General features: G+C 32.1%; 2 protein-coding genes across 4 annotated transcripts in view; both read left to right on the plus strand.

Annotated features, from left to right (window-relative positions):
* The first annotated feature begins 1,966 nt into the window (after nt 1–1,966).
* LOC135839994 (clavesin-2) lies at nt 1,967–21,163 on the plus strand. Of its 3 annotated transcripts, none has more exons than XM_065356302.1 (8): nt 1,967–2,237; nt 17,364–17,585; nt 17,687–17,846; nt 18,810–18,970; nt 19,076–19,170; nt 20,228–20,344; nt 20,604–20,697; nt 20,902–21,163. In XM_065356302.1, the coding sequence occupies exons 2-8, from the start codon at nt 17,399–17,401 to the stop codon at nt 21,054–21,056; spliced, it is 969 nt and encodes a 322-aa protein (XP_065212374.1). In that variant the 5' UTR covers nt 1,967–2,237; nt 17,364–17,398; the 3' UTR covers nt 21,057–21,163. The 3 variants fall into 3 exon arrangements, with proteins under 3 accessions (XP_065212374.1, XP_065212375.1, XP_065212376.1); XM_065356303.1 differs by lacking the exon at nt 1,967–2,237 and adding an exon at nt 9,947–11,840; XM_065356304.1 differs by lacking the exon at nt 1,967–2,237 and adding an exon at nt 15,265–17,097.
* A 2,705-nt stretch (nt 21,164–23,868) lies between these two features.
* mfas (midline fasciclin) overlaps nt 23,869–24,163 on the plus strand; it is a 30,480-nt gene continuing 30,185 nt past the window's right edge. Inside the window, exon 1 of the mRNA XM_065356305.1 lies at nt 23,869–24,134. Coding sequence (XP_065212377.1) covers nt 24,019–24,134 — 116 coding nt within the window. The 5' untranslated portion in view covers nt 23,869–24,018. The remainder of the gene's footprint in view (nt 24,135–24,163) is intronic.

A 24,163-nucleotide genomic window follows, 5' to 3' on the forward strand; every position in this document is an offset into this window, starting at 1 on the left:
ACCATCGAAAGGGTGTACAATAACTAATAAGCACCCACCAAAGTTACAGGTGCTAAAATTTATTTTTAGTCCTTCCAAAGTAATTTGAAATTTCTGGAAAAAATTGAAAAATCGTTAGATGTTCCAGAATGGTTCAATACTACCCACATACTACATTGTTGATGTGTGGGAGTTGAATTGAAAAAATTATTCACATTGGTTCACTCCGCTCAAAAAATTATATTTCTTGAAAATGTTTGAAAAAGTTTTTTTTTTAATTTTTAAATGTTTCAAAAATTCGCCCAAAATCCAAAATTGAATTTTGACACCTGAAATGTTGCTTGCTGAACTACATATAAGGTAAAGTACCAGTTGCGGATATCGACACCATTTATGGATAATCATTTTGTGGCGCTCCATGTGCCCCCCCCCCAAATGGTAATATCCTTTTTTTTTTCGTCATCAGGTTAACATGTGTACAACTTAACATCGTGATTCTCAATTAGAAAATCCTAAAAAAAATCTGAAATAAAAGTGCGTGATTTTCAGTGATTTTTCAAGTTTTTTTATTTTGTGAAATTTTGGAAAAATAGAAAGAGGCAAATAAATTTGTTATTTTTTGCGGTTGATGGACTATTCTAATGATAAATAAGTCAAAGAATCCGTTTTTGATGGTTTCAAAATTTTTCGCAAATGTTTAGTCATGTTGGTAGGCTACATGCTTATTTGGTATGATAATTGAGCATGTTTTCAAATTTGGAGTTCTAGTGTGGCTTAAACATTACTTATTTATGGTGTAGAATGTATTTCCGTAATTTCCGGAAAAATTGCTATCCTCAAGCGAGACCTATCCACAATTGGGCTTTTATTTTCTCGAATAATTTAGAGAAAATAAACGCATTTGGGTGATATGGCCAATTGAAATTTATGTTCATCATAGAGAATGCTGATTTACTCACTTATAGTGTTGTAAAAACAATTTTTTCTTGATTTTTTTTTCAAGTTTTTACAGCCTTGATTGTTTTCAATTACAGTAAAATCTTTTTTTTTTTTTTTTTTTTTAGCAAAATAGCATCAAATTTGAACTTATTCCAGATGGGCCCATGTTGAGGATAATGGATTTTTCTATTGTTAATTGGTACTTTTTTTTGGTCAAAAAACTTGGAACCAACAAATTTTTTTCTGTTCAAACAAGTTAGTATGATAGTTCAGTGTGCATTCAACGCGTGTATTTTTTTTTTCGTAAGAAATGGTTGAATTATCTGTAACCAGGCTCGAAGTCCGGTTACGGATAATTTGAGGGTTCGTAGAATGGCTGTGTAAGATAGAGGTTTCGATAAAAAATTTGTTTTTCATATATTTTGTGCAGAAAGCTTCACTTTACACGTACAACCCATCAGATTAAAAAATGGTTCAAAATTGGGCCCAAAATTTTTTTTTGAAAAAACCTATCCACAACTGGTACTTTACCTTAGGTATTTACCTACAAAATTGAAATTATCTACCTACAGTTATTCATCACAAAAAAAAAATATGAATTTCTTTACGTGTACCAGTACCTCCTAGGTACTTTGAAAATGAAGCAGTTCAGACTAAAAAAATCGACGTGAGCTCATCCCCCTCCTCCATTCAAATACAAATTCAACTCTTTAATCGTTCTCTAGATCTATTTAGGGCGATAAAATTATACGTTTTAAACGCATCTAACGACCAAAATGACGTATGAAAAAAAGTAGAACAATACGAATTTGCCGCAAATGTGCGCTTAATGATGACGTTTGAATCCTTGAAGCGTTGTTTTGTAACTCTTCGCGGCTAGTATTTTTCAATGTTTGATCTAGAAAAAGAAGAAGAAATGTACGCAGATATCTCTATCAGCGTTCGTTCACGATATGGGTAACCTTAAACATACTATACGTGAGTAGATAGATAGGTTCGCGTCTCAAATCAGCCAAGTATTGTGTAAAATGCAGGCAGAGTGCAGAGTAAAAAGCGAGTGATGGGATTCAAATGAGATAATGGCGAATAGAGAGAAAAAAACCAGTCTTCTCTGGGAGGCTGGTGTAGTGACGGTCGTCTCAAAGTACTTTCATTTTCGTTTGAGCGTTGCACTGGTGATCGCCGATTTTAATTCGTTGCAGTCTGGCGTAGGTACGTTACGGTAATTGTGTAGTTACGCGTACTTTGATCACTCCAGAGGCCGGAATACGACGATTTTAGCGGCTCTGTCACCGGATTCGCTTCTTTTTATCGAACAAGTAATTCATTTTTTTAATTAGAATTTTAATTTTCGTCGTGATTTTTTTATGCTATAAGTAGATACGTAAGGCAGTCGTATGATGTGAACAGTGAAGTTGTGTTTATGGTATCATAGAGCGAAGGAGTAGAATACTTGCGAAGTCTATTATAGTATGTTTGGTTATTGAGAAAATAATCGCGATGTGAGTAAATGTCAGTGAACGTTTTTTTATTCTTTCTTTTGGTTAGTAAATATTGGCTCCTTATCCAGTTAAGACTTTCTTCTAGTTTCTTAGAAGGTCGTATTATGGTAATCGATGCTTATAAAGTAGGTTCTTTTTCAACCTATTGCATTACGTATTATAATATGTACGTACTGTCCATCTATACGATGTTGCATTTTATCGTTTTTGATCTGAATTTGGTAAACGCGTGACATCTTTATTTATACTCAACCCTTTGAAAAAAATTTCCATTTACATCGTGTGTATTATCCAAACCGAAAAAAAATCTTGAAATTGATCCAAACGACCTCAAGATGTTCGTGACATCTGATACATAAGAAAAAAAGTTTTTAATGTCCTTTTTCGTGTTATTTCATAGGTCAGAAGGTTGCACAATAACCCATATGCTCGAGTATATTATCGTTGCACGCGTTATTGCAATTTAATTTCGGATCATTTTGCTTTGCTTAGGTGTATACGTACTCTTAAAAACATCAACGTGAGGTCAAAGGAAATGTTTTTTTCATCTTAATATCGTTAATTTTCTCAAGGAATTTGTCCGTAATTTTACTTTCATCGCGTCGTGTTATAATTATGGCTATAATTTATTCGATGTAGGTAATTGAAAAATTGGCATTGTCTTTATCTGGTTATTATTGGGCCTTTTAAAAGACACTTCGCACCATCTGCCAGAATCTTTCGTACGATCAGATGGCAATGAAAATTCAACGTGTTGGAATAACTTATTACCTTACTCGAATAAAACAATCAAATTTTGACGGGTTTTTATTATTTTTCCTTGATTTTATCAATCTCGATTCGAGATGAATTTTCTGTATTTTTATTTTTAGAATTCGAGTAATTTTTTTCGTTATTAGTTACGCAATTAAACATAAATGTCCTGGTGTCTGCCTATTTTTTATGTATTTTGACGATCTTAATGAATGGTCTAAAATCACCCATTCGTGTATCCTTAGAAATTATGTAGGTATAAAGTGCCTACCTTTGGTTCATTATTACGACATAGCTTTCATAATAAATAATGCCAATAATACCTTTCTTTTGTGAAATCATGAAATAGTGCATTGCTTGGAAACTTCATCCGTAGTAATTCGTTCATCGAGGTATTCTACGTAATTTCTGTTATGCATTTACTAGATTGGTGGGATGCACATTAGTTGAGTGGTATTTTGAAGGTCAATATGTGTACTTTCTCGTTAATAGTCTGTTCGTAGTTCACTGCTCTTTTATCCATTTCTTAATTTCATCAATTTGGGTGTATTTTTTCAAAAAAAAACGGGTATAGTTCATCAAAACTGGGGTTGAGCTCTTTAATCGATTTTTCAGGTGTGGTCCGAAAATCGTCTACTAAAATTCAACCTCAGGGCCACAGGCTCGAGGCAATGAACAAAAAAATGTTATTATAACAAATTGTCGTATCTTCAAAATTGAAAGAGCTAAGCTCGTTTGAAATTTTCAAATTTGGTGTGCCATTCAATTTTTAAAATTCGGAGCTTTCAAATAATGTTTGTCCATTGTTTTAAGATATATGTATATATCTATCTTTTGTTTATTGACAAAAATTAGCTCTTTCATTTTAAAAAAGTGACCAAATATTCAAATAAAAAAATTGTGGGTTTAAAATTAGATATCATAAGTATTCTTGATATGAACTCAGTTCAAATTTGCCCAACACTTTACAGAAAGAGAGATCGCCAAAAAAAATCGCGATTGAGCGAAATGTGTACTTAAAAATATAGATCTAGGTAGGTATTTCTGTCTACAAAAATTGCCCTCAAAAATATTTTCAAAATATGAGAAGAATCATCAATTTCAAACATTTAAGTTTGCGTTTTGAAAGTACTTCCATTTTTCAAAAAAAATCGTAAAAATGATCAGAATAAAAGCTTATTTCAGAATTCAGATTTTAAAATAATAGGTATCATAATTTTAAAACGAATTGTTGAAAATTTGATAGTAGGTATATTAATTGAGAAATTCATTTGAGCTTTTGATACGAACAAAAGCTTACTTCAGAATTCATCTTTCAAGATGATATCAAATTCTAAAATGAATTACGCCGGTATTAAAAATTTGAGAATATTATTTAGTAATTGATTAGATATTTTTGGACTCGAGCAAAAGCTTATTTCAAAATTGTATTAAATTCTAAAATGAATTATTAAAAATTTGAGAATATTATCATTTTTTCCTTTGAAAGTTCAACTCAATTTGATGAAAATTTCCTAATTTTTGGATTACTAAAAATTATGACAACTTTTCTGACCATCATGATCAAATCTGTAGAAGTGTAAATCTTTCAAAATTATATAGCTTTTCATGATTTTTCACTCAGAGCATTTCTGGAAATTTTATGCTACACAATTCTATTCTTTTCATTCACAAAATTTCCAATTTTTAATCCCAAATAATCAATTTAAGTTGATCTTTTCAATTTTTGCTCAAAATATTTAGGTACAGAAACGCAGCTTTCCGGAAAAAAATGAATTGCACTCGACAAGAGGAAATTTTATACTTCAAAATCTTGGTTACTTTTTTTTCGTAAGATCTTTTTCAAAAATTGGATTTTTTGACGAAAAGTTTTCATCGCAGAAAATGATTCAAGTCGAACTTTCCAACTTTTGATCGAAATATTTCGAAATCAGCTTTCTAGAAAAATGTAAATCACGCTGTCGATAGGTAAAAATTTTTAATGTTACAATTTTTTTTCGGTCACAAAAATAATTTTATGTCATGAAAATATCTCAGAACTTCCCAATTTTCGATTACAAACGATCAATAATTCAAGTTCAACTTTTTATGACAAGCTTGTTTTTCGTACTTTTTTGTGCAGATTTTTTGGCTTTCTTAAAATTTGAAATGATGAAATTGTTATATTATTTTTTCATTGCAATAAAAAAACAATTGGAAATGAAAAAATCCTAGGTACTTCGAAAAAATGAAAAAGAACTTTCAGAGCTTAAAATATCAAGATATGGGGAAAAATGAGCGATTTTTTTGAACCTCACCATATGGACCACTCTGAATTTTCACCAGTTATCCAACTTTTCATTTCGTGAGATTCGAAATTTAGAAAAAAGCTTGTTCGAGGAAAACGATGCAGTTGTTAGAACTGATCGGTCTTTAACAGTAATCTAGTCTGACCTACTAAAATGATTAAGAACATTTTAGCATTCGACTATTTTCCTCGAATCAAATATTCCTTTACTCGCTGACCAGAAATTAAATTACATCATATACGGATCTGCATCCGGATCCTTTGGATTCAACAAGTTCTTCTTTTCGATCGCCTCAAGGCATCTATCAGTATAGTGGTAGACTAGGTAGCTATAGGTATTAGGTACAGGTACATACATCTGCTAAAATTTTACATTGGTAGTTATCGTATCAACACGTGCTAATTGGAAAATAAGTACGATAACCGCGTCTGAATCCACTCTCCGAACGTTGATTGAAATTGTGAGGTACAAAAATGGTCATCTGATTTCATGAATGGAAATTGCCAATTAATGGAAGTATGACGTAAAGTCTTTGGATAGGCTAGATAGTAAAAACGTAGTCATCTTCGTATGTACAGTAACAGTATAGGTACATTGCCTATGGTTTATATTTTTGTCACAATACGTTGCCTCTGTCAGCCTTGGAGCACGATGATTATTTTCATTTTCCAAAAACATAGCCTACCAAATTACTTATTACAAACACGAATTTTTTATTCTAATAAAAAGTCGATTAATCCAGTAGAGTTGAAAATCTTCCGTATTTGAATAGGCTCAACGCGAGAGCGAGGGTTAAAGAAGATTCACGGTCGAGAACACTCGGTTATAATTCGTCAAAACTTTTTATTTATTCCGACGATGACTGGGCGCAATGCAAAATACTAAATACCAAATATGAACTAATTAACACAATGCAAACGATTCCTATATTCTTATTCGTCGACGACGACGTGCAGAATTTGTCGACTAATTCGATTGCTAAAAGCTAGATGTACCTGGATGATGAATTACCTACGAGGATATTTCGGATGTAAATGTCATTTCGAATGTACGAGTATTTCGCCATAATATGTAGTATCTTGGAAGCTTTATTGTTCGTGATGTAAGTTGGGTACTGTACATTTGTATACATTATTATTGATGTGTGTCGGTTTTTGGAGAATGAAGGATGAACGATGAGAGCGAGGGAGGTAGGTGGAGAGGTTTTGAAAGAAATTTCAACTATAGGTAATGTTTCTATGAGTGTCGAAGGACTGTCGTTATATCGTACATTTTGCAGAACAAATACACACGTATACCTAACTGTTATATGGAGGTCGTGCTTGAGATGTCATGTCTAAAAAAAAACTGTGCACGATGCGAATGAACGCGATTAAAAAATTTCCTTTGGACCTTGCGTTTTGTTTTCAACTTGATAAAAATAATTTCTTATTTGGACCAGGAAATACTTACCTAAAATATCGCAACCGAAATTAATAAGTAAATTTCCGAGTGCATTTGGTTATTTAGCGTAACGTTGCACAAATAATAAGTACCTATACGTAGACGTATGTACAATCGAAGAATCGCTTTCTACCTTAAAAATTAACTTACACTTTTAAAATTAGACAGTGTAAAATAAAACGCTACGAACTATGAAGCGTGTTAACCTTATACAGGGTGACCCAACAAAGGTGCCCACATTTATTTTGGTGATTACGTCAGTGGTAACACTGCTACGGTGGCGAACGCGCGCTCTTTCAAAAATATATGGCCTACGAATTTGTTTTGGTGTGGTATCAGTTACAATGGATTGCTTTATTGACGAAGCACAAGCATTTTGCTAAAAGTGTATTTTGCGGAAGTCCTAAAAAGTCAGTTTGCTCCTCGAAAATCGCAAATTCGTCTGCAGTTTACCGCTCCTGGAGTCGAATGAAACGTCCTTAAAAAAATTACACCTGACCAAAATTGTAGAGAATTAAATTTCGAATCGTTAGGATGTCATTAGTTTTTTCTAGGATGCTTAGTTTTTTATTTTTTAAAGGAAAAAATCAAACTTTTTGAAATGAACTTTTGAAAAAATTGCATAAAAATCGATCTGGAGGCGAAACAAAGCGTCCTAGAAAAAAACTAACGACATTATGTCGATTGGAAATTTAATTCTCTACAATTTTCCTCAACCTCATTTTTCCGTGGAGTGCTTCGTTCCGCCTCCAGACCGACTTTTATGAAACAAAGTTTGCAAATTTTCAAAAGTTTTCAAAAGCTCATTTCAAAAAGTTTTTGATTTTTTGTAAAAAAAATTAAAAACGAAGCATCCTAGAAAAAAATAATGATGTTCAAACGATTCGAAATTTAATTCTCTATCATTTTGGTCGGGTGTAACTTTTTTTAGGACACTTCGTTCGCCTCCAGGAGCGATTCGAGCTTTTGTCCACCCCTATTATATCGCGAAAATACACTTTCAAACAAAATGCATAATTCTTTAACAATAAAGCAGTCCATGGTGAACGATAACATGTCAGAACAAATTCGTATAACCTGTACTTTCAATAGCGCGCGCGTTCGACACTGTAGCAGTTTTACCACAGACGCCATTACAAAAAGAAATGTGGGCACCTTTGTTGGGTCACCCTGTACTTTGTAGTTTTGTGCAATTTCGATCTTTATAGAAAAAGGTAGATTATTTTTTTCCGCTGGCTAGAAGATGAAATTCATCAATTTTTTTTCGCACGAGTGTTATAAAATGGCCAACAAGTGATAGGTTACTATACTAGATATTTATTATATTTTGACGAATTACTTAGATGCATATTTGCATAATCGTTGAGCTGATCGCTTGGTGATTTTGTATGTAGTTTTGTCGTGTTCATTTGCGCTTCGGGTATCTTTATAGTTGAAGCTGTTTGCGCGGTGTAAACGAACGACTTATCCATGTGATTTAGTTTGTAACTGGTTTTTGTAGAATTTGATGTTAATAGAACCAGTTTTGATGTTTCTTCTACTATTTCATAATGAAAAAAAAAAAAAAAAAAAAAATGATTTCGATGATTGGTTTGTTGTGCGTGGATTACGATAACGAAATGTTGTGATTACTTTTCGTATTTCGACGTACACGTAAGTAAGTGCAGTGTACTCTGACTTACGTATGCGTATGAGATCCGAGTGCAGAGTTATTCGTTTGCGCGACCTTCGTGATACGATGAAAAAATTACATCCGAGTAAATTATTGGATTATTGATCATTGATGGCATCAATTAACGTGATTACTTTTTTCGATCCAAGTTACTTTTAGTTACAATTTACCATCAAAAGTTACTTTTGAAGTACAAAACTTATCTTTTTTTTTTTAGAACCTGACTCGTAATTTTGTGTCATTTTGTTAAAAAAAAAATAAAAACAAAAGCAATAAAAACTTCAAAAGGCGTGCGAAAAACTCCCGATCATTGTTTTGTCTATAATTTCCAGAAAGGCCTTCTTTTTGCTAAAACTGCCAGTCTTACTTTTTGCCCAAAATATTCAAAAATGCCTAAATTCTTGCTGTTTCAAAAATTGATAAAAATTTTCGCGTTTTTTCAAAAAATTCCAAAAGTCTTACTTTTTTTCAAAAATTGTCCAAAGGTCTTGCTTTTTACCTGTAATTTCAAAGTGTCTACCGGCAAGAAAATAGCAATAAAGCAAGAAAAAGGCGAAGAAATTGATATGGGTGGCAAGAAAGCAAGAAAATAGTATAGAAATTCCTTGGAAAAGCAAGAAAATTTCCAAAAAAATTCACATAAAAAATCTCTGAAAAATTGAAGTTATCCCACCAATTTTTAAAAATGTCGAGATCAGAAAAATCAAATCCTAATTGATGTTGTTCTACTTTTTGAATTAAAAATTTTCGAAAGCTTATATGCCTTCTCTTCGCTCGGGCTGTTCAAGATGCAGCTTTCAAACTGGAAAATTCCAGAAATACTCGTAATATCCAAACCATCTGAAAAGCGCGAATTTTTCATTTTTTCTGAACAGAACCACCAACTTTTCAAAAATTTTTGATACTATTGTGCTTCGGTGAAATTGTAAAATAAAACATACAAATTAAATGGTTGTCTTTTTGGACCAATTTTTTCGAAAAATTTTCGCTCTCGCAGTCATTTTACCTTTGTTTTAAATGAAATAATTATTCGTCATTATGAAGGATTTTCGAAAAATTACCTAAAATGTCGATTTTTTATTTCTAAAAATCTGGTTTTCCCCCTCCCCAAATAGCATGGCTTCGATCCATGAAATTTTGGGAAATTTCTTTTTGGGGGGGGGGGCAGCAAAGATCATCTATGTGTACTCGTAATTATGAGGAGAGGTACGAAATTTCATGTTTAAAAGCAAGAAAACAGTACATAGAAAGCAAGAAAAAAGCAAGAAATTTGCTTTTTTGGTTTCAGTATAAACACTCTGAATTTCCAAAAGTACCAAAAAGTGTCATTTTTTATCTAAAAAATGTAAAAAAGTCACACTTTTCAAAAAAAAAATTGATAGAAAAATCTTCCAGTACATATTTTCAAAAAGCCCTGCGTTTTGCTGAATTGTCAGTTTTGCTTTTTGCCAAAAATTATAAAACATTCTCACCTTTTAACAAAATTTTTTGCAAAAGAAATACCAAAAGCCTACCCTTTTTTCAAAAATTGTCCAAGTCTCACTTTTTTATTCGAAATTGCCGAAGAGTTTTCCTTTGTAAAAAATTGTCGAAGTCTCGCTTTATTTTACCAAAGTTAGGTTTTTTTGCCATTTGCAAAATTCTCTCTTCGTTGACAAAAATTGCCAAAACGTCTCGGCTCGCTTTTTGAACTTTTCAATTGGCAATGTTCTGTTTTTCTTTGATAATTCTTTTCTGCATGGTTACTTTTTCTATAGCTTTTTTGAATTGAAGTTACTTTTTTGAGGAAAAAATTGAGTACGAGCCCTGTATGAAGAGTTTAGAACTTGGAAGATTGAAACCTGTAAAAGGCATCATCTCGGAGGTGGCTGGCAGGAGGAGTCTAAAATAGGAAAGTTTTATCTGCCTGGAATGGGATGGCGATGACCTGGTATGATCAGGGCCAGCGTGAGACAAATTTCGGAAAGACCTCCGGCGCAAAAAACATCTCCGTGTCAAAAAAGTTTTTTTGGAAATATCTAAAGATTAGCATAGGAGCCCAATGAATCTGTGGCGAGATGTATCGGTCGAGGACGCTGTTATTCATTTTGTGGATTCAAGTCTTCGGTGTACCCTAATGCTCTTTAATACAAACAAAATTTCATTCAATTTGATGAAAATATTATGAGGCAAAATATACCTCTTATGGTACATTGAACATCGATGGATATAGGGAGCATAATCACCACTTCACACCTACACCTTGAATAAAGGTTGACTGACTCACCAAATTGCGTCGTGAAAATTTACACTTGACAATTTCTGGCCTCTCAGAATTTCTCAAGAGCTTCTTTTAGTATTTTTTTTTCTTACGTCATGATGATCGAAAAAATTCCCCATGTTTGAGTTTATCAAATTGTGTTTTTCCTTATTTGAAGTGTACACGATGATTTGAAATTTTCTTATGTATCTGCACTAACCTTCTGGAATTGAAAACATAACACTCGATTCTTCGAATTTATACCTATGTACTTTGGCTGAACGCAAGATGCACGTTTTATCATTCATTACTGGCATTAACCTTCGTATAAAATGGCGAACGTGATTGTTCATTGATCAAATTTTAGTTCGATTGTATTCATCCTTTCTTTTTTTTACGACTGATTTTAACGTGTTCTCTGATAGGGGAGTCTTTTTTTCTTATGTCAAGTGCCGCAGTTCTACTTGATAATTTTTTTTTAAATTTTCAATGCTGAGAGGTAATTTAACCATTTCTCAATTTACCTCATACATATGTATTGTGAGAAAAAGAAGAAAGTTTCAAGGGATGATACCCTATCTTAAACACTTATGTAAGCACTATATCTAGCCTTGTTCTTTTATCAATTCTTCTTATGATGTATACCTTCCTACAATAAACGAATAACACGTAAATTCGAGCCAACTTATGCTATATAAATTATTACATTTGTTAAAAATGATGATGAGGTAGACTGCGAATCCCGCTCATGAGTTCAATAACGAAATTCTTGTATTCTACGCGCGGCTTGTAATCGATTTAAAATTCGTGTCGCATCGCGAAAATCCAATATTTATGGTTGTTTATGAATTCAAGCCGTCTGTTTGGGGTATTAGTGTTAAAGGTTGATGTCAAGCTGCGGATATTATAGTCGAGCTAATCAGCTTCAAGTGTTCATTAGTGTACAAGTGTTGTGTGGTGTGCGCGAAAGTGATCTTTTCCCCTTTTTTTTTGTTTGGTCGAAGATCGTCTAGATACTCTTTTTGGTAAGTAGTACATCGAGGTGCTGGTAGATATGAGTCATGTAGACGAATTGGTTCAGTTTCTTCGGGTATATTAACATATGCCTACTCCGTAGCATACTTTTTCAACCTGGAAATTAACTTGCTCGGCGGTACTGTTCCGGTTATTATATATTAGTCTTGTAATAAGGCATTCTTCAACATTTCCTGATGTAATTTGTTATATGGCGACGAGCTGTATGTATATATTGATACACGTACTCGTATACCTAGTTGTATTTTGGAACGTGAAAATTAAATGGGTGTTGTATACCTTTACCTACCTAGCCAATTATTCCTGTGGGATGATATTACATATAGGTGCGTTTGAATTTCGCGAATTCATCGACTCCGACTCGTAAGGTATGATGATTGAGGTAATCGATAGTGTAATGTGTTTGAATTATGAATGAAATTAAGCGTAATGCCACGAATTTGAATGTATTTCGTAATAGTTGGTTTATTTTTTTTTAGTAATGTACCGACTTGACTCAACTTTGACCTTTTCCTCAACTTCTTGTTTGTCGAAGTCGTAAGATAAAGGATGTGGCCTATTTTTGAAGAGCAATTATCAAGAGTGATGGTTTTGGCCTGTTTCTTGAAATGTGAATACTGAATAGGAAATGAGGCTATTTCAAAAGATGCATAGCGTGGTGAAAATTTCATCCCCTTGAGTCAGTACTTAATATTCCTCAAGTGGTCTTAAATTCAAACTATGTTCAAAAATGTTGTAAAATTGAAAACAAATTTATGTGTGAGAAAAAATTTACTAAAAAATGATCTTTTGTTATTTTTGGATAAGAAATTATCATTATGTGATAATAATAAGATGGATTGCGAAAAAAGTAGGGGGGGATTTTGAGCTAAATAAATTCATTTCGTGTAGCAAGTCACGAAGAAAAAATTTTAGCTTCAGAGGTGCCTCTGAAGGGGAGATAAGGGTCCTCAAATAAAAGGCATTCAAAAAAGTTGAAGATTTTTCGCTCCAGTCTCCGCCCAACCTGTTTTGAGAAAAATGGCCCAGTCCCAAAAGATACCTAGCTAGTACATATTTAAGATTCTGCATCGACCTAAATCATTGCCATTAAAATTCAAGACCATTTTTAGAGTTCCATACTGAGAAGGTTGAAAATTTGCAAATACGTAGGTAGCTTATTTCAGGGAAAATTTGAGTTTTGAAAATTATGTTCTTCTAAAATATTTCGCGTTAGTGAACTATGCTAAAACATCGAAAGATATAATTTTTGAAACTGGGAAATATTTTGCAATGCACTGGTGCCAACTTTTTGCTCATAATTGCCAACCTCATAAAATCGAGAAAAGCCAAAAACTTGACAATTTTTTTCGTTTTTTTTAAAATTGGTAATAATGACCAAAAAATTGACGCTAGTGCAATGAAAAATATTCCCCGGTTTCAAAAATAGTGTCTTTCAATGTTTTGGCATACTAATGCGAAATATTTCCTAAACACGAATTTTCCCTGAAATAAGCTTCTTCATTTTGTAGTTCAACTAGCAATTTAGAATTTGAAATTTCTAGAACTAGGTATACAAATTAGGTATAGATTAATTCTGACCAACTTACATATGTATGTAGTATGTACCTACCTATTATAGAAAAAAAAAAAAATTTTCAAAGAAAGTGTCATTTTAATGGATGGGACTGTAATTTGTACTTTTTCAATTATAAATTATCAAAATCAGATTTAAAAAAAAATAAACGAGTAGAATTTTAAAATACATATTAAAAAAAGGTAGGTACCTATTTATCATCTCTCTATACTAAAATCTGAAAATAAAGATCATTTTTGGTAGCATCTTTTCTCAGTTTTCTGTTCTTTTTTCAGATTTTTTTGAAAGTAGACAGACTTTATTTTAGTCAAAAAAATCCGATGAAAATAAAAATTTTGTATAGGTGCTATTTGATTTTCTGATTAAGGATCTGAAGTGTCCTGTCCCGTAAAGTCGAAGCCTTACTTTCCTTTATTAAGGTTATCTCTCCAAATTTGAGTTTTGCTCAATTATTCAAAAAATTTTGATTTTAGAAGAAACCGTGGGCTAATGAATGTTAATCAACGTCAATAAATTCTCTCTCAGAAGAACTATATTTTTGTAGGATTCCATTTCCTATGGAAGTGGACCTATAGTTACGTAAAATCAATAAAATAGAATGAAAACAGAAAATTGTTTTGTTTCACTGTTCTTTTCTATTTTGTTCTTTCTACTCCTTAGGTAGTTTTTGTTCTATTAAAAAAATCTGGCGCTTTTTTTGTCCTCAGCATATTTTTATTTCAGATCATCTTTCATTTTACATATTGTTTTTTTTGGTCTCATTTTCCTTTTTTTTTTCATTTTTATAGCAGAGGAAAAGGACAGTATTTTTGCTTATTATTTACATTTAAAAAAAAAAAAAAAAATGCATTTTACGATAATTGAACAAACAAGGAACCTTAAGTAGGTACCAGGAAAATGAAATAAAACAAAAATCAAGAACTAAAAAAGAAAGGACAAAAATCAAGAACGAAGATCGAGAACGACACGGGTCGTTGGAAACAGAAGGTTATCATTATCAAATACCTCCTGATTCATAAATTACTCCCTCACTTGCATTCAGATGTCGATGGAGGGGAAGGGAAGGGATTATAATGTATTGTAGTCTTGTGGCGATGTGATAAGTGTTGAAGAATAAAATCGTGTGTTCGTTTATTCTTTCTGTCAAGTGTCAAATGATTTAAACATTCGATGCTGAATAAGAAAAATATTGCTATTGGTTTTCGATCAATTTTATGACTTAAATTTTGCATCTTGAGAAATCGCACTGTTCATAGTCGCTCACTCTCTCTCCATAAACCCTTCCGTTAAAAAATTCAATTTTTCCAATTGAAAGAGTAAATCTACCAGTTTCACGCTGCGTACTGTATTTGTAGTCTGATTCCCTTCCTCTACATTCTAGTTGTCTAGCCTTTGTAGGGACATTGACAATTAGCACTTGCTAGCCAACTGCAGACTCTAATAGAAAAGTACATAGGTATATATCTATGTACAGTATATCTGCGAGCAATAAAAATGATTATCCGATATTTCGATTCTTGCATCTTGTAAGGAGTGCTCTTGCTCTGCAACTCTGCCAGTGCTACGCTCTCCCGGACGACCGTCTGATAACATTTTTATCCCGGTACAAGTGCAATGAATCTGGAGAAAGTTATGATGTAATGGCCGTTCACGGTGGTGTGGTTGTGTGTGCGGTCATTATTACACACGTTGCTTTCTTCGGCAACCTTAAAACAATATAAATTCGATAATCGGTTAAATAATACGACGAATTAGTGCCGTCTGCTCGTACAGCGGAAGTAAAATCTCGCGTTACTGTGGGTGATTTGCGAAATGGTATGTGCGTTATTCTTTTTATTTTTTTATTCTTTCTTTACTTTTTGTCATTTTGCGCACGCTTGTATTTTCAGTATGTCGCCTACAGCGCTGCGTGATTTTTTTTTACTCGTATGCCCAGTATTATTGCTATACGTAGTGTTGTAAGATCTAAATCTAATATGGATTTGAGGAAGAGAATAGACGCAATTTTTAATCATTGTCGTAATAAAAAACAATAAATCCGAGATGACTTTGAGAAAATATTAATTGCCTAAGATCAACGTGATAGGAGAAAATAGTTCTATACCAAAATCGTATTTCTGCAATTTTTATCGAATTTTTCCTCTTCTTTTTTATTACGATAATTTTTTTTAAAATTTATCGTAAAAAAATACGATAAAAATGAAAAAAATCTGGTATTATAAAACGAATTATACCTGACCTACATTCGAATCCAGGTGTTTGGGTATTTATTATTTGGTTTTTTCAGCATCTTACCTATCAAGGTAATGTCGTTCTGTATAGCCGTGTCGGTGTCGTTGTCGTGACTGAGACTGATGCTGTACCGTGCTCTGCTCTTCGCCACTTCCCACCTTCCTTCCGGATCATCGCACTATACTCTGACCTAACGTTTTGAAAGTGTTATATGAGCGGTGTAGTCGATTCTGTTTTCGATTATTTTCGATCTTATTCGAAGAAAAAGTACAGGAAGTCAGCATAGACTCGACATCCTCGTTTTGTATCATCTATTTCCAACGAAATTAAAAGTGTATCTCGCTTGAAAAAGCAAGTAATGAGCCTTCAACAATGTTCGATGTTAAATTCAAATAATTAGGGTCTGATATTAATTTTTGAGCATTCACGAAAATGAAATTAATTTTTTTTGGGCTGAATATATATGATGAAAAGAAAAGAGCACGCCTGAAAAAAGAAAAAAACCGGCTTCTGATTTTTTTTATAATAATGAATTTATTATGTCGTACAAACCTTGACCAACATAACACGTGTTCAACGTACTCGCATCGTAAATGTTGAAAACAGACGGATTAGGCGAGTTTGTAAAATTAATTTTTCGCCAAATTTTTTGAAATAGAGGTCGCATCCGATGTGTAACTCAATTACGAAAAAGTAATTTTTATATCACTGATTCAGAGTCTATATTTCTCATCAGTGATTTTAAAAGTCTTGAACTAAGTTTAAAAGTGAATAAAAATTGATTCAGAATCAAAAGCGTCAGTTTGAAATGCAAATGTAAAGACAAAAGGCTTCTACCTACATTGTTATGTAGTCTTTTACCCCTCCCAGTCCCTCCTCTCACCACTCATCAAGTATGTTACACATTAAAAAAAGGATGTGAACTGTCTTGGTTTGATGACTGAGCAGGTGAGCACGATTTCTTACCTTTTTTTTTTTTTTTTTTTTTTTTTGTTGCTGAAATTCAGTGCTTGAGAGAGTTTTATCAAGTTTCAAGCGTAGGTATTATTAATATGAAAATCCTGATACGCTAATATCATGTCCGTTAGTGTCTTTTTTTTGTATAATCTACGTATTATTGCTCTTATTTGAGTACAAATAATGGAATAATATGAGTACCTATTATTAAAATTTGAGCTTAATCACATATCTAGATTTCCAGAAAAAAAAAAAAAAAAAAAAAAACAGAAAATTCTGAACTTTGTGAACGTTCGAACATTTTACCCTATCAACGTAATCTTTACCCATTTATCTACTCGTTTCGTATCATTCATTATTCATTAAGTGTAGGTATACTTACTGTTTATGTAAAATTTGGAGTATATATACCTAAGTTATTTGAAAAAATTATTAAAAAATAAAACTTTCACGAAGGATTATTACGAAGAAAATGTTCACAGGTAATTTATTACAAATGATACCTACCTATATATATCTAAAACGTAGTTAGTCGTGTAAATTTTCTTGAAACTGACAGCCATTTAATAAATATCGAAAAAATTTTAACTTTTGGGATAACTTTTCTATTACGTGTGTTGGGTTGTATATTATTGCTTCTACTGGAAATTTTCTTTATTAGGATTTTATGTAATATAAAAAATGAAAAAAAAATGAAGCAAAATGGACGGAACAAATAATACGTGGTGAATTATGATAACTGTTGCAGCTGTAAAAAACCTACATTTTCGTTAGTAAATTCCTATGGTGATCATGGGTGTAAGTCACGAAAATGATGACGAACAACAACGCAACGTCTTAGACGCAAATCTCGAGTTGAAAACGCTGGCTAAGGTCGAGCTACGTGAAGATGATGAGACTCGTGCTCATGCTTTGGCAACGATGCGAGAATGGATAGCAAAACATCCGGATATTATCAATTGTCGCACGGGTAAGACCATCAAAAAAACACCATCGAATTCTATAATGTAAAATATATGTACATATATGACTTATTAGAATGTATTATTGATAGATATTGGTCTATTTCAGATGCACCATTTTTATTGCGTTTTCTACGTACGAAAAAATTCAGCATATTGCAAGCGCAAGAAATGCTCGAAAGATATTTAATCATTCGCGAGATTTATCCCAATTGGTTCCGTCAGCTCGATGTACTGGATTCGACAATATCGGATATTCTGGACAATGGGTATGTATTGATGATGATTAGATGATTGAATGAATGTTGCCAAAAACCACAAAATTTAATACTCATACTTACTGCCTAACGATTTTCAAGATTTGTTGGTATTGAATCAAAAGCCGGAAAAAGAGATCCCTACCTTAAGTCAATTTATACCTAGTTTTTTTTTCTTCGAAATTTGACCAAGCCATGCAATAACTGAAAAGTTATTACAAAAAGACCCGGTATTCGCACATGGTCAGGAAAGGCAGATTTTCCCGAAGTAAACCTCTGAAAAAAATCTGTCCTAATTTGTAAAATGAAGGCTCTGAAAAAAAGAAAAACCAAAAGAACGGCGAGAAATCAGCTGAAAAAATGGTAAAAAAAAAATATAGTAAAGAACCTTTTTCATTTGGCTTTTAAATTTATCAGCTACCTAGTTTCATTATTTGAAAATTTCATTTTTGAGTAAGTGATTTCCTAATTCAACATTAGCAGCTCCAGAGCTCCACATTAAAGAATAAAAAGTTGCCTATTTCTGTATTCAAGGCGATGAAATACATATAAGCGAAGCATTTTTCAATTTTTTAAACCCACTTCTTAGTCCTCACTACCACCCACAATGTGTTTACTTAATCTGGAAGGTCAATTTGAAGTTAAATTAGTGTTGTAGTGACGATAGTTCAACTACCATCATAAATTTATTATTATAATGATGAATATACGAACTCACTTCAATAGTAGTAAACACTTGAAAATATTCTCGTAGTGAAAAAATCTAACGTAGTGTTTACCATTTGAACTTTTCATTCATACGTAATGTACGAGCCTACGAGGTACCTATCTCACGAATAATTGTTTATTTACTCATCTGAAGATGAACGTTGACGCAAAAATTTTCCAGAATGTTTTTCTAACTTCTGAAGAGCTCATTTTTCCACTATGAATTATCAAACACTTTCGATACTTATTACGGTTCGTTTTTGTTAGGTATTTGGTACCATTGTTGGAACGAGATGAATTTGGAAGATGTGTAATTTTTTCGAATGCCGGTCGATTTGATCCGTACAAACATACAGCAGCTGATATGGCTCGAGTTCATTCGTTAGTTGTCGAAAGTCTCATGGATGATGCTGAAAATCAAATTCGAGGTAATTCAAGTGAAATTTCTACTGCAGTTAATTGAAGTATATCTACTACATATGTACTTACCGTCCATCTGAGCTGTCTATTAATTTTGCACGTTCTCTTTGTAGGCTATTCGTACGTGAATGATGAATCTGGTTTGCTTATGGGTCATATTACCATGTGGTCATTGACAGATATCAGAAATATGACACGATGTATACAAGTAAGTTATATGTAGAGTTTTTTCTCTATATCCAGAGCTTATTTCATTATAAGTGCCTGCGTAATGAATCTACGTATCCAAGTGGTAATGAATATTGATTCCAAAGAAGAATATAAAAGTTGGAATACCTCTACCATCTATTTATTGTTCGCTAATTCGTCATCATGTCTTTGACGGGTAAAAGGATTTGGAGCAGAAAAACATTTTTCGAACAGGAATTGTAGCATAGTAGCATGAAACTGACATATGGAAATTTCCAAATTCGTGTCACAAAACGCATTTGAAATTTAATTCGTCATCATGTCTTTGACGGGTATAAGGATTTGGAGCAGAAAAATATTTTTCGAACAGGAATTGTAGCATGAAACTGACATAAGGAAATTTCCAAATTCGTGTCACAAAATGCATTTGAAATTGATGGTAATGTGTATGGTAAGGTCTACGGTTGAAAAAATAAAATATATGTAGATAGGTGAAGATATTTGTTACTTCGTATTTTAAACGGAACCTTAGGCATCCGTTTATGTCGATTCCATGTAGCAGCTGCTTCCTCGGACATTTTTCAAAGCGAATCATCTTTTCTTATTTTTTATATAATCATTGCAAAAGCGACGATCGACGACTTTGAAAAAATTATATCTCTTACGATATTAAAACTTGATAATTAGAATTAATTTCCCTTAGCTTACAGCGCTTACCTACCTGCAGTATATCAAGTAGGTAAGGTACGTGTAAAAAATTATACGATGTAGCCATGTAGTTCAAGTTGTCTATGCGTTATTTTGAAAGGAAAATTATTGTGTTTGGTTTATCGTAAACACCCAATGAATTCTGACAACCATCTCAAACGCTTGAAAACAGAATCAAACCAAAAGAGTTGTTGATTTTTGCCTATTGATCGTTTATCGCTTTTGAATTTTTAAAAAATTGTTTACTACACTCATTTTAAAACCAGCTGGGTAACTAGTTTGATTCATTTTAAAGTACTTACATTTTGGTTTACATCAATTTGATTTAGGTATTTTTTATAATCGACTATTTTTCATGATGATTCCAGTATTCCACGCCGATGCGTCATAAATCAACTCATTTAATTAATATTCCTCCATATGCCACAAAAGTATTTGAATTTGTCAACAGTCTTCTCAGCGATAAATTGAAAAATCGATTAATGGTGAGTACATAAGCTTTTTTAAAAATTATGCTCAAACATGAAAAAAAATCCAAGGTTTGGAAAACTTATGGGGGGTGTTGCAAAAAGAAAACAGGATCATGAACTTTGATTTTTATTTTTTTGTTTAAATTTGTCATTTGTCCTTTTCACAGTTCAAAACTATAAAAAAATTTTGGGGTTATTGTTTAGGATATGATTTTTTTTTGGTTAAAGTACGTATCTTCGATATTTATGTACTGATTTAATTTTCATCTTTCAGTTTCATTCCAACATAGAAGAATTACACAATTCCATTAATCCAAAAATTTTGCCTAAAGAATATGGCGGTGAAGTGCCTTTAGCTGATATGATCAGTAAGTTCTTGTAACATATGTATTATTAGACTTTTCAAATTTTTAATTTCGTGAGTCAATTTACTTCTCAATTTCGAACATATAACTCCTTACTAATAAAAATTTAATCGTTTGAATAACATACTAGAAATTAATTTATCAAAATAAATTAATAGTCAATAGATGTAGTCACTCACGTTTTAATGAAAATATAAATATTTACAGGTGAACTAAAAAAGAAATTGCTCGCTAAAAGAGAACAATTACTAGCCTTAGATGATATGAAAATCAATGTGAATAAAAAAGGTAAAATTTTGTCCGATTTCAATGATAACCAAACTGGTTTAGAAGGTTCGTTCAGGAAATTGGAAGTCGACTAATTATTATTGAAAAATCGCAATTTGTATTTTTTTTTTTTTTTTTGTTATATCTTGTATTATTTTTATTCTATAATAATTATTTTTTTTAAATTAAATTTTAACATAACTATGGAGTTGAATTTATTTCCTATCTGTTTCTTGACTTCGAATGATGGTCTAATTGATTCATGCTGGCTTTCGAGAGAATGATTTTTATTTATGACATTTCATTATTTTTTTTACGGGGGAGGGGGGATTTGTTCTTTTTATACATAAAGTTTGATTCATTTTTATTCAAAAAACAAGCGATTGCGTGTTATTTCATTAGATCGCCAGTAAAGTTGATTTTGTTTTCTGAATGGTAGGAATACCTAGCTTATTTTAAAAATTGGAGCTTGTCATCTATTTGGAATTTTTTCACCATTCATACTCATAATATTTTCGTCGTTTGTGACTAATTTTTTTATTGCTTCGGATTGTGCAGCCAAGTAAATCTAAAATCTATCGAAAAATCCACAAAAATATAAAATTTTTAATACCTACCACAACTCAATTTATCTAAAATCTGTCTGATCCGGAACGTGAAATTGCAATGATTAGAATTTTATTATTTTTTACATAATATTTTTGCACATACAAAAATTGCTCTTGAGTTTCCTGAAATTAAAATATGAACTGAAGCAAGCGACGTTAATTGAAAATTATCGAGTCAGTATTGAAAATTTTGTGTGGCTGGACTTCTATGTAACAGCCTTTTCTGTTTGTCGCGAAAGTTCGTCTCAGAAATCATATTAAAAAATTTGAAAATGCTGTAGGTAGGTACTTTTAATTTCCAAAGTGGGCACTATAAAAAAAAAACAAATTCAGCCTGCAATTCATCGATTTTTTTTTTTTAATAAAAATACGTAAGTGAGTATATTGAAAATGAGTTATCTAACTGTAAAAACAAGGCACAAATTTTTGAGAAAGAGAAAAAAGAATAATAACGGAATAAGAGGTTTGTTTTGAAGTTGTTTTTTTTTTCAATTGGATACTTTGATTTTGAAAAATGGGCCTATATCATTGAATAAATCTTGACTCAAAAAAGATTCAGATTTAGTTGGTTTTTGTAAGACTTTTTTTTAACATTTTGAAGCAATAAGTCGTCGCTCAGGATGTTTGACTATTGACTGGAAGATCTCGAGCATTAAGCAATATTTTGTTGATAGGCTACATTACATCAAATTTTGATGCAAGTTTTCTCGAAGCAAAGTGTGCGTATAGTATAATACTTGTTATTTCTTTTCAATTTTCATTTTTTTTCTGGTATTAAAAATTTCAATCGATTTATTGTTTGTCAACTCCCCAATTTTTTTCATCCTCCAATTTATTTTTAAATTTTCTATCGCAAAATATCTATTTTCATTCATAAAAATTCATAGAATTGCTGACTTGGGTACCCACAATGGTTTAAAGACTTCTAATTTTTAAAAAATTAGTTAAATATTTTTTAGTGGGCAGCTTACCTATCCATAATTTTAAAAATAAGTTCCATGGATGCATTCTCCGTTTATAGTCAAATTGAATTCATGGAAAAAACAATACAAGGAAAATGGATCGTTTCGTGTTTTTGCTTCCATCTTTTCATATTTTTTTCCTCTATAAATAATTATAAACCACAAAAATTAATTATGTTATTTGAAAAGACCATTTTGTAAGAGTAGGTGTGCCTAGGTACCCACCTACATTTATGTTTCTCTTATAACCCAAATAGTTTTTGTACTTTTTGTAGTTTTTAATGCCAATTTCAACATGTTTCGAATCATTTTTACGGCAATTGTCTATTTTCTCGTAAAAAACAGTTGACTGTTCACCAATGTCAGCTGTGCTATTAAGAAATTCGTAATACTTAAATTTCTTTTGAAAAATCAACAAATTTTTATTTTTGAAAAAACTGAGAAAAAGGAAATACAAAAATGAAAGTTTTTATTGTAGCTTGTAGCAAGACCCTTTTCAGATTTCAAAATGATATTTAAGCCATTCAAATGAACGTGTACCTCTACCTACCTACCTTTATTTGTTGTTTGAAAAGAAATGTATATTTTTGAAAATTTGAAAACAAATCACTGAGCAATGCTAATAGATTGAAAATCAGTTCTTCATCGCGTTGCATGCGTTTAGGATTTTTTTTTTGTTTATTTCTACTCGTAGCCTATATCTTTTTTCTCGCCAATTTCCACGTATTTTCTGACCTTTGATTTCAAATTCTTCATCACGCAGGATCATTTTCAATTCTGTACTCTGCAACACCTACTTTCAGCTTTGAAATTAATAGGCAGGTATGCGTACCTAACCTACGTAGCAAATCAAATCTATTCGAAAACATTTTTATCTTCATAGTTCCCATTACCAGCTTTCTGGTTATAAACTTTAGTCTTTAATAAGGATATTATATGTAGGTACATTAAACAAATGACCTTGTTTCAGAATTATCTCTAATGATTTAGTCAGCTGTGTTTCTTAATGTGGAATAGAATTTTTCTAGAAAAATATCTGGTCCATTACGCCGGTAATTTCAACTCTGAATTCGTTTATTAATTACTTTTTGAAACCATAAGCGCCGTTTTGTTTTTATTTCTCAGAGATAAGTAATGTTTTTTTTCAGTCATCCGGTAGGCACCGCCTCTCATAAAATACGTTTAATATCGTTCATTTTTTTTCTAAAACAAAGGAATAATAAGCCCAAGCATCACGGGTAGGTATCAGTCTCACTGAACGATTCTTCAACGAACGAAACAACTCTGTTCGAATGTACTGGAAAAATATGTTACGGCAAGATATTGAACGTACGAACAGTTATAGTCAAGCACAGGTTAGTAGTAATTCTAAAGCGACTCGATACAAGTGGTTAACGAAGCGCTCTTATATTTTTGTTGAGTTTGGTAAAATTAAATACACGTATTGAGATAAATTTTATTCAAATTTTAGGCATAACTTCCTAGTTATGTTTTTGTTAAGTAAAGTATCTCTTAGTACCTTCGTTTTCTTTTACGGTTTCGTTTACACGAATGCTTGGTTTTTCAACGGCGGAAGTTCAATTGCTTCGGAATTAGATACTGGGTATGATCTATTTTTTTAAATTTATATTT

The sequence above is a fragment of the Planococcus citri genome, chromosome 3 (genome assembly GCF_950023065.1).
Source record: "Planococcus citri chromosome 3, ihPlaCitr1.1, whole genome shotgun sequence".
NCBI lineage: Eukaryota > Metazoa > Arthropoda > Insecta > Hemiptera > Pseudococcidae > Planococcus > Planococcus citri.

Coding starts and splice junctions, on each gene's coding strand:
- LOC135839994 (XM_065356302.1), top strand. CDS start 17,399: ATGGTGATCATGGGTGTAAGTCACGAAAATGATGACGAACAACAACGC. Junction 20,345..20,603: donor AATTGAAAAATCGATTAATG/GTGAGTACATAA, acceptor TTCATCTTTCAG/TTTCATTCCAACATAGAAGA. Junction 20,698..20,901: donor GCCTTTAGCTGATATGATCA/GTAAGTTCTTGT, acceptor AAATATTTACAG/GTGAACTAAAAAAGAAATTG.